A 10,683-nucleotide genomic window follows, 5' to 3' on the forward strand; every position below is an offset into this window, starting at 1 on the left:
TTTTAATTCATTGGAAAGGTATTAGAATGACTCAAATGATTCCTCAAGGAAGTTACTCAGAACTTACATCCCATGTGAAATGCAACGTGTGGATTCAAATACAAATAGATTAAGTGATCACACCTCCATGGCAGCTCCATAAAAGAAGGAAATGGGGAATATCACCGTCAGGCACAGTCTGGTGAGCTAGGTATTCGTCAGTGGATGACAAGGACCTCAGTTGCAGTTGCTAGTTATTTGTTTATTGTAAATTGGGTGGTGGCCCGATCACTCCAGGGCAGAGAAGGATTCCCTGGTCACCAGGTGCAGAGAACAAACCAACCTGATGCCCATAAGGAGAAAGTATGGGATGCACCTTATCTGTTGTCATCCTGTGAGCTGCCAAGTTTAACGCTGTTCTGCAGAGCACACACTCAGACGATGACTCACAGAACAGGAGGGCATATTTCTGCATACCATCACTGTTCCCTTCCAGCACTGGAGGTGACAGGAGGAAACAAGAATAGCTCCCAGCGTGTCTGTCACTACACGGTGCCGTGGAGAGAGGATCGCACTGTGCCAGGACATGCTTCACCACTCTCAGTGGGCGTTATGTCAGGCGTGCTAAACCTGCAGGCACAGCACAGTCTCCCGATGGCGCACGTGTTTGCTGAGATGAGGAGGATGGTGTCTGGATGCTTCTATGCAGACATCTCAAAGCAGATGGTTCTGACCTTTAGTCTAGGTTTGAAGGCACGTATACCTGGTATACATAAACCTTTGGATTTGGGATGGGCACAGAAAAACTATGTTGGGATGTTAATGGCAGAGAAAAGAAAGGAAGGGAGGAGGGAGGAAATGAAGGAAAGAGAGTTGGGACAAAGGAAGGAAGGGAGGGAAGGAGGGAGGGAGGGAAGAAGAGAAGAAAGTAGGAAGGGAGGGAATCAAGAAAGGAGTGAAGGAAGGGAGGAAGGAGGGAAAGAAAGAGGGAAGGGAGGAGGAGAGGAAGGAAAGAAGAAGGGAAGGAAGGAGGGAGGGAAGGTGAAAGGAAGGAAGGGAGGAAGGAAGAAAAGAGGGAAGGAAGGAAAGGAAAGAAAGAAAAGAGGCAAGAGAGGAAGGGAGGAGGGAGAAAGAAGAGATGAAGGAAAGAAAGAGTAGCGAGGGAGGGAAGGAAAAATGGAGGGAGAGAAAAAGAAGAAAGGAAGCAAGGAAGGAAGGAAGAGGGAGGAAAAAGTAAAAAGGGGATGGGGGAGGAGAGGAAGAAGGGAGGGAGGGAGGGAAAGGAGGAAAACAGGGAAAAAGGAGGGTAAGAAAGAGAAATGAGGGAAGGGAGGAGGGGAGGAAGGAAAGAAGGAGGAAGGGAGGGACAATTGGATCCTTGCTTATAGATCATGTCAGCTGCATACTTTCACGGTAGCATTAGGTGAGAGAGGGCTCTCCCATCTTGGAAAGGTGGAGGCAGCGAGTACACAGAGTAGAAATGAGGAGGAAGTCCCTCCCGAGGCTCTAAATTATGAAAACCTTGATCAAGACAGGATATTGAAATCAGTGAATGCCAGGGCCTCAAGTAATCCTTGCTATTTCTTTTTTTTTATTGTTTTGAGTAGGGAAGCAGTTGCCCAGGCCTGTGCCTGAGCGGGTTTCTCCCCTGTAGCAAGGAGGAGTTGCAATGTTAGTCCAGGTCAGAGGACTAAAATCATGCTGCAAGAGAACCATGTAAGCTCAAACATGCGGAGGCGTTGTAGAAACAAGGTAGATTGAGACCATTTTTGTAAAAGTGCATCTTTCCTTGACTCTGAGCAGCGTCAAGGAAAAGTGAAAACTAACTCTAAAGTTTGAAAAGGGTTCTAGAGCATTCAAGTCCTTTTCCTGTAAAATTACTTTGGGAATAGGAGAAAAGGGGTTTGTCCAAGCTGATCAACAAAATTTAGGTGCTCATTGATCCAGGATTCTTTCATTTTGAGGTCTGTGTGGAAAGAGATGGACAAAAAGGAGTAGGGGAATCTTGGTTTATTTATAAGGTATGACAAAGAACAGTGCTTTAAAGTAATCAAATTATAATAATATAGTAGAAGACCTTATGTGCTATTGGAAGTCAGAAATGAGAAGAGAGTTTTGTAATGGAAAATCAGGTCAACACGTATTTTGATTTTTTTATGTTGTTCCATCAAATCTGGGGTTTGTACAGCAGATTGATTTCTATCCTGTTTGCATCAGATGCCATCCCTGCTTTTGAATGTGCTGGTATCCTATGATTAATTTATATTCAACTATTGTTAAATCTTTGGGAAAGAAAGAAGTTACAATGAAGTATTTAGTGGGGATGGGTTACAGAGTTGCAGCATAATTCTGGCTGAAAAGGCAACCTTTATTACCAAAAAGGGATTTTAAGCTGAATGAATGAACATCCCCACCTGGTGTGGCAGAGGAGTCACTGAATGCATAATAAACTAGTTTGGTAACAGATCGTTAACTGCAAACAATGTTTTGGGTATAAGGAAAACCTGTGCTACTTAAAGGAACAGCTGAGAGGATTCACAGACATTTTTAGAGAGATCATAGTACTATATCCATCTCTAGCTAAAGAAATGAACTAGACCTTAGAAATGCACTTGAGTCTCTGCTGCCAAGATTACATCTCAAATAAAACAGGGCAGGGGGAAATGGCCGTGTTAGGTGCTGGGGGATAAGGAGAGAGCCATGCATTGAGTCTTTTACTGGAGAGACCAACTTGTGTTTCTATCCTCAGTCATTACAGTCTTTAATTTTACTCACAGGAGTTTAAACAGTTCTTACGCTGAATAAAATCTAAAAAACAAAACACTGATACCCCACATCTAGGTCTCACTGTCTGGAGGGTTTGGTAAGGGAGAATGACTTGGGCTATCATAATCTCCACAAGTGTATCTGGGTTTAAGAATTCTGGCTGTGCATCTCTGAGATCTTTAATAGACAGACCATATCAGGCGGCAGCTCACTTTTGTGGATTTTCCAAATCCTCTGCTTTATTCTTCAAGAACAAATTAAATGTGTTTTCTTTACCTTTCAAATATACCCTGAGTTCCTTCAAAAATAGCCTAGTACCCAAAATGAACAGAATACTCCATCTCCTAGATGCTCACTGCATAATAGATGATACAGCCACACATCTAATAGACCCAATTCAGTAAAATTGGATCCATGGAAAAAAAAGGAGGAATCTTCACTTCCATTTGTTTCTTTAGAATATTAAAAATCAATAACTAATATTAGTGGATTTTTTTCCTAAAATATTTATTCACTTATTTTTCTTTTAACACACATTAAATAACTGAAAATTTTAAAATTATTTCAGAAAGCTTAAAGAAGCACAAGAAACATGAGATGTTGCATTGAATCCAACATTTTTTCAAAACCATATAAGAATATATGTATAATAAATAAAAAAGCAGAAGACTTTGCAAATATATTGTTTATCAGTAAATAAGAAAACTCATGGTATTAGAACCTGTCAGATTATATATATTTGTTTTCACCCTCTTAGTAAAGTGAAAACACAGCAGTTAGTGTGCATTCAACTAAAAGGTAGAGGTCAACTTTCTTTTGCTTCTGTATTACATTATACATGTTATATCTATATCTATAGATAGATATACACATACACATATATACCCACATAATATACACACATATATATATTGCATATAGTATACAGTTAGTATACAGTATAAACTGTGGTATACAGTATCCTTGTATATAGTATGTAATATACAATATACTTTTATACACTCTACAATGTATGCAATGTAGAAATACAGTATGTACTCTGATACACAGTATATCACTCCCTAGTTCTCCCTCCCTTGCAATATTGTAGGTGTTCTAATTTTTATTTTGAAAGAGAGGGGATAATATTTCCTGAATTCTTACCATATGCCAGACATTTTGTCACTATCTTTCAACCTTCATCACTTACCTCCAACCCTGATATTCTCATCCACCATGTAGAGAAGTTAAGGCCAATACTGGCTGGAAAACTTGCTCAAGTTTTCACAGCTGTTAACTAGCCAGAGCTGCAGAAAGTTGAATACAGGGAAATGATTTATCATCACCACAGACTCAGACTGAGGGGATAAAATCTTTCTTTAGCAAATGTGTCACCTCTGAGTCAAGTATATTGTTTGGATCCTGCACAATGTCTGGTAATGGCTACAGATACATGATCTTCCTTGGTCCTGCAGCCTTCTGCCATGCAGGCCATGCAATGGTTGGAGGCAGTGTCACAAAAGTCCCGCCAAGGAGAAGTTACCTGGAAGATAGATCTTAGCTCACACCTGGAGCCATTGATCAGAATGTTGCAGCTCCCTGCTTGCCTGGGTCTGCACATCACATCTGAATGTTCAGTACTAACTAGTACATAACATTTTACCATGCGTAATCTCAAATCTTTCTTATAACAAATAAACCTTAAGATGTAACTGTTTTGTAGCTTACTTTACAAACCGTTAAAAAAGAAATTAGCATTTGGTAATTTGTTTTTTGAAGAGGAAGTATTATCCTAAGAGAGTTGGTTGCAAAGATGTTTACTAAAGGCCCTATGTTTTATGAATTATCTCCAAATTTTTATGATTTTCCTTCTACCTGTGCCCACTTGTGCAAATAATAATAAGATAATTCTTTGGCTCATAGTTTCCAAGCGCAGCTTAGCATCTGTAACAGCCCTCACCTTGTTTCCGGGTGTCTTATTTATCTTAAACATGTTAACCTCATCATAACTATATGTACCATTTTAGCAAACTTCTTACAGCTAACATAGCGTGCTTTCATGTTTTCCGGACTTAGTCTTCAAAAGGTATTTTGAAGACTAGGTATTTTACTTTCAAATAGAGAGCAAACACATGGTGTATATGCCTGTTTACAAACATTTTGTCATTATAAAACCAATTTTTGACTGTGAATATCAATTTTCATTGCTAAAACTGCAACATTTATTCATTTACTTCCAAAGAAATTCTTGAGCAAGAAAGAGAATGCCCATTTCTTGAACAATAGCTTCTTAATCAGAATTTCTCAACCTCAGTACTGTTAACATTTGGGTCCAGATAACTTCCTTGCTGTGGGGGTCTCTCCTGTGCACCAGAGGGTGTTTAGTGGCATCCCTGACCTCCACCCTTCATAGAACAACCCTTCATCTACGAAAACCAAAAATGTCTCCAGACCTTGCCAAATATCCCTTTGGAGCAAATCACTCCTGGATGAGTTTTACAGTTCAAAAGAGTGAAACTTGAAATACTGAAATTGTTCCTAGAGACACTTAGTTTTCCTTTTTACCCTTTATTTTTGAAGATCATTTGATGCCTTAAAAAATAGTAGACATGTTATAAAAATGCCATAATATTGCTATCAGGGTTTATATTTAAAAGAAAAATAAGCAATTTTTAAGGGAAAAGACAACATGGTAGACATGTCTAGGATTAAAGCAGAATGTACCTTTACTGCTTGGGTATTTTGTGCTCATTGAAAAATATATATGAAGAGCAGATTGTAACTTCCTGATTTATTGGTTTAAGATAATTTCATGTCACATATGGAAAAGTATGACCTTTCTCTTTTTTCTTCCTTCTACCCCAGTGATCCAAATCAACCAGTTCCTCAGGATACCAAGTTCATTCACACAAAACCCAACCGCTTTGAAGAAGTGGCCTGGTCCAAGTATAATCCCAAAGACCAGCTCTACCTGCATATAGGCTTGAAACCCAGAGTGAGAGATCACTACCGGGCAACGAAAGTGGCTTTCTGGTTGGAACTCGTTCCTCATTTGCACAACTTGAACGAGATATTCCAGTATGTTTCAACAACCACAAAAGTTCCTCCTCCAGACATGACATCATTTCCCTATGGTACCCGCCGATCTCCTGCCAAGATATGGCCAACGACCAAACGCCCAGCAATCACTCCTGCCAACAATCCCAAACACTCTAAGGACCCTCACAAAACGGGGCCCGAGGACACAACTGTCCTCATTGAAACCAAACGGGATTATTCCACTGAATTAAGTGTCACCATTGCCGTTGGGGCATCGCTCCTCTTCCTCAACATTTTAGCCTTTGCGGCTCTGTACTACAAAAAGGACAAGAGGCGCCATGAGACTCACAGGCGCCCGAGTCCCCAGAGAAACACCACAAATGATATCGCTCACATCCAGAACGAAGAGATCATGTCTCTGCAGATGAAGCAGCTGGAACATGATCACGAGTGTGAGTCGCTGCAGGCACACGACACGCTGAGGCTCACCTGCCCACCAGACTACACCCTCACGCTGCGCCGGTCGCCAGATGACATCCCACTTATGACGCCAAACACCATCACCATGATTCCAAACACACTGACGGGGATGCAGCCTTTGCACACTTTTAACACCTTCAGTGGAGGACAAAACAGTACAAATTTACCCCACGGACATTCCACCACTAGAGTATAGCTTTGCCGTATTTCCCCTCCTATCCCTCTGCACCACCTGCTCAGCAACATAGAAGAGATAAAGAGAGAGAGAAAGAAAGTCTCCAAACCAGGAATGTTTTTGTCCCACTGACTTAAGACACAAATGCATAAAGGCAGTCATCCCATCCCAGCAGACCCTTCTCGGTGTTTTCCAGTATTACGAGATCGACTTCTGACCCTATGAAATGTGAAAGGTACACATTTCTGTTAAAATACTGCTTTAAGATCTCTACCACTCCAACCGATGTTTAGTGTGATAGGACATCACCATTTCAAGGACCTGGGTGTTTCTAACATCATGGAAGCAGCTGACACTTCTGAAACTCACCCAAGGACACTGAATATTTTTTAATTACAATGGAAATTTAAACATTTCTTTCTGTGCCACACAATGGATGGCTCTCCTTAAGTGAAGAAAGCGTCAGTGGGCTTTTGCCCAGCACATGGAGCTGTAATCCAGAGAGAAGGAAACGTAGAAATTTATTATTAAAATAAAAGAATGGACTATGCAGTGAAATCTGTATGGTTCTGTGCAAAGAGGTGTTTTGCCAGCCTGAACTATATTTAAGAAACTTTGTAAAAATTAAAAATGTATATAGCTGTGAGTTTAAACAAAACCACAAACAGACAAACAAGAAAAAAAGCTTTTATTGGTGTTTTCAGTTTGAAAGAGCTTTTAGCAAGGTTGTGCTTTTCATTGTGCTCTGTATGTATATAAATATATATATATACACATTAGTCATATCAGCTCTGTTCCTCCCCAACAAAAGAGGCTTTTCTTCTTAATTACTTGTGGTAAACAAAGACATGGGATTTTCTTACATGAGATTCTCATTTGTAGGAGGATGTGATGTCCCACAGAAGACCCCGACGGTCTGTGTGGCCTATTTCCCCCGTCAGGTTGCACAGGTGCATGCAAGAGCATTCTTAGGAGACCATTGTTTTGAAAAACTTTGACTCGTATGTGTTAGCCCTCATGAAATTGCAGTACAGAGATGGGTCCCCAAAGTGGAATGTATTTACAGCTTGTTAAATTAGAGACATGCACACACAGAGAATCAGCAGGGAGAAACAAAAATACAAGTCCCATTCTGTAGCTCTGGCCCTTTGAATATGTTTAGGAAGAGTTGCTTCCCATTTCAGGGCCCTGCCAAAAAAAGAAGAAAGCTTGCCTTTGGTGGGGCTATGCCCTGTGGAGTAAATACGGCTCTGTGTTCCCTAGCAGCTGCGGGACGGTTTGGCCGATGAAGTACCTGCTCAGCTTAGCTAATCAGATTGAAGGAAGACATGTGTCTTTCCTTTTTGTTTAAGCACTCGGTCCCTTATTTATCAGTAAGCAGGTTTTTAAAAATTTTTTGTATCATTTATGGGATCAAACAAATGATTGTCTGAAAATATCACTTTTTGTGAATTTGTATATCTGGTCACCAAACGATGAATATTATGGAAGAATGGGGGAAGAAAAGGATAGAACATTAAAACTGCTTTGCATGGGTTTTCTGGGAAATTAGGATAACTTCACTGAGAAGACATTGAATGGAAATTATTCACCCATTTTAAGTTGGTGACCTAGGGATCAGAGATTTTTCTTTCCAATAGCTTGTCATTTTCTCATTTCTCTTCTCATTTTCAGGAAAGTTTTGAGTGTTATAAGGTGGAAGGAAACATAGTAGCAACAGTTACTTTATATTTTGTCTTTCAAAAATTATTGCATTACCAAGAAACAGTAGCCAAAGATATTTGAAGATCATGTCCCTCGGCTCCATTGTGGGTTATTCTAGAAATCCAGTCTTAAATCTCTCTGCTAAAGTGGACATTCCTCATAAAAATTGTCCAGCTGCCTGGCTCTTTTGCAATAACAGCCTTTGATTACTGAATCCCTACACTCAAACTATAGTGATGTATCAGTGTTTGAGAGTGACCTCTAGAAAAAAGAAAAGTGTTTTTAGAAATGCATAAAAGTCATCCCCAAATCCTATTGCTTATCTTGGGTTAAATTTGAGAGTGATTCTCTGTATATAAATATGTGAAATATTATTATCTCAACTTAGCACACGTGAAGCAACATTTCTTTCCTACAGAGAGGTGTCATGGTAAGATTTCATTCCCAATTCATTGTTTCATAGAGCTATGATCAGGCCATTTCTGCAAGCAGTGTATTACCCCACCTGAGCAACCACAAATAGGCTCTCCGTGAAACTACAAAGGAAGTGATGTGTGGCACCCATGCTGGTTTCGTCTGTCTGTAATGTGAATTCCAGTATTTGTTTAGTATTTCCAATTGTCTCCTGCTAGCAATATGTACAGTAACGCGTCAGGCTTGTGACATTTGAATAAGGAAAAACAGAGTTCCTGTTAAGTGAATAACTTTAGCTTTTACAGGGGATTATGATCAAAAGTGATTTAGTACATCTTAAATGATATCTTATTTCTACATGGAAAGAAGTTATAGAATCTTCATAGAGTTCTATGAGAAAAAAATATACTTGCTATCTATGAAAAAGAGAAAAAAGAAAAAAAATGAGAAAAATAAGAAAAAAAAATCGTTTCCTAGGCTTTTATTCTTGATCTTCAAAGGCACGCAGGGTTTAATGGTTCCTTGGGTTATTATTTTGCAATTTTGTTTTTTATTTTGCCTTAAGTAATGTTAGAAGATATATATGGCCGGACACATATGTATAAACTTTTCAGCAGCATTTTTAATAATAAAATATCACAGTATTTTCTAATGCTTTGTGCAAATAATTATGCGTCCGTTCTTTTTTGGTAGGTGGCGTGTTTTATTTACTTTTGTTGTTTTTCTTTGTAAAAGCTAAGTGTTGCAGCTGACATAGGCGACAAATGGATAAATACATTTGGTAATGGGATGATTTCTTTAGCTTTGGCCGGCTGCACAGTTGGGGAGGCTCTGCTGGCCTGATTTTGGAAAACCAAGCCCTGTTTGATGAAGCGCCTCAGATGACACTGCCTGAAACGGAGTGTTTGGAGTTGTTATTTCTACCCCTGCTCATTCTTGTGTCACTGTGTTTGGAATTGTGGTTGACAAAACACTTTAAAATAGCCTTAGGTGAGTAAACCTTCAAGTGACAGCAAGAAATTCTGCTGAATGAAACTCAAGAGGCAGAAAATCACTATCATACCAATGGGAGCCCGTTTGTCAATTCCTTCCTGTGCGTCCAACCATCACGACCTTATTTGACTTTCACAATAGCCTTAAGGGACATGCACATGCATTGCTCCCCTTTCATAATGGAAGATGTTCAGAGGAAACTAGCCCCTATTAGACAGGAGAACTTGATGGATAACATGATAGTATATCCTCATAGCCCAAATCTTTTCACCAAGAAGTTAACACGGCAAACACTTGTAAGTCAAGGCCTTGCATGTTGTGATAATCCTAGCTAAGTATCAGAGAAAGAAACATAGCAAGGACCGGGACTCTCTGACATATGTGAACTCCTAAATTCTTCAGATGTTGTTTGCCTCAATCATGTTGTGAAGGCACACAGGAGAAATACATACACACACACATATATGTACATGTATACATTAGATATGTGTATACATGTACATATCCTATATATGCATTATGTATAGAATCATGCACAGCATATTTTTGACAAATGCAAATAGCATATATGATGACAGTCTCATGAGATTATAATACCATATTTTTATTGTACCTTTTCTACGTTTAGATACACAAATACTTATCATTGTGTTACAGTTGCCTAGGGTCTTCTCTCCAGTCATGTGCTGCATGGGTTTGTAGTCTGGAAGGACTAGGCTATACCATAGAGCCTAGGAGTACTGTAGGCATAGACATCACATACTTAAATTCCTGAAGATGCCAATTCCATTAAACATATATATATACACACACTCATATATATGTGCACACACACTCATATATCCACACACGTCTATAACACATTTAATGTGTTCATATATACATTCCTATGCGTGTGTGTGTATACATATATATAAAATACATTAGTTCTCTTTATCTGTGGAATCACATTCTGCAGTTTCAGGTACTGTGGACAACTGTGGTCTAAAAATATGCGAGTACAGTTCAATGAGATATTTTGAAAGAGACCACACATAACTTTTATGACAGTATATTGTCATAAATGTTCTATTTTATTAGTTATTGTTCATCTCTTACTGCCTCTAATTTATAAACTTTATCAAAAGTGTATATATATAATAAAATACATAGTA

At 39.1% G+C, this 10,683-nt stretch overlaps 1 protein-coding gene across 5 annotated transcripts in view; it reads left to right on the plus strand.

Annotated features, from left to right (window-relative positions):
• The window catches only part of NLGN4X (neuroligin 4 X-linked), a 336,841-nt gene extending 329,896 nt beyond the window's left edge, over positions 1-6,945 (plus strand). For all 5 annotated transcript variants that reach the window (XM_073013891.1, XM_037986303.2, XM_073013892.1 and 2 more), the window contains one exon: positions 5,590-6,945. In XM_073013891.1, coding sequence (XP_072869992.1) covers positions 5,590-6,439 — 850 coding nt within the window. In that variant the 3' untranslated portion in view covers positions 6,440-6,945. The remainder of the gene's footprint in view (positions 1-5,589) is intronic.
• Positions 6,946-10,683: the final 3,738 nt, after the last annotated feature.

This window comes from Chlorocebus sabaeus, chromosome X (genome assembly GCF_047675955.1).
Source record: "Chlorocebus sabaeus isolate Y175 chromosome X, mChlSab1.0.hap1, whole genome shotgun sequence".
Classification (NCBI taxonomy): domain Eukaryota; kingdom Metazoa; phylum Chordata; class Mammalia; order Primates; family Cercopithecidae; genus Chlorocebus; species Chlorocebus sabaeus.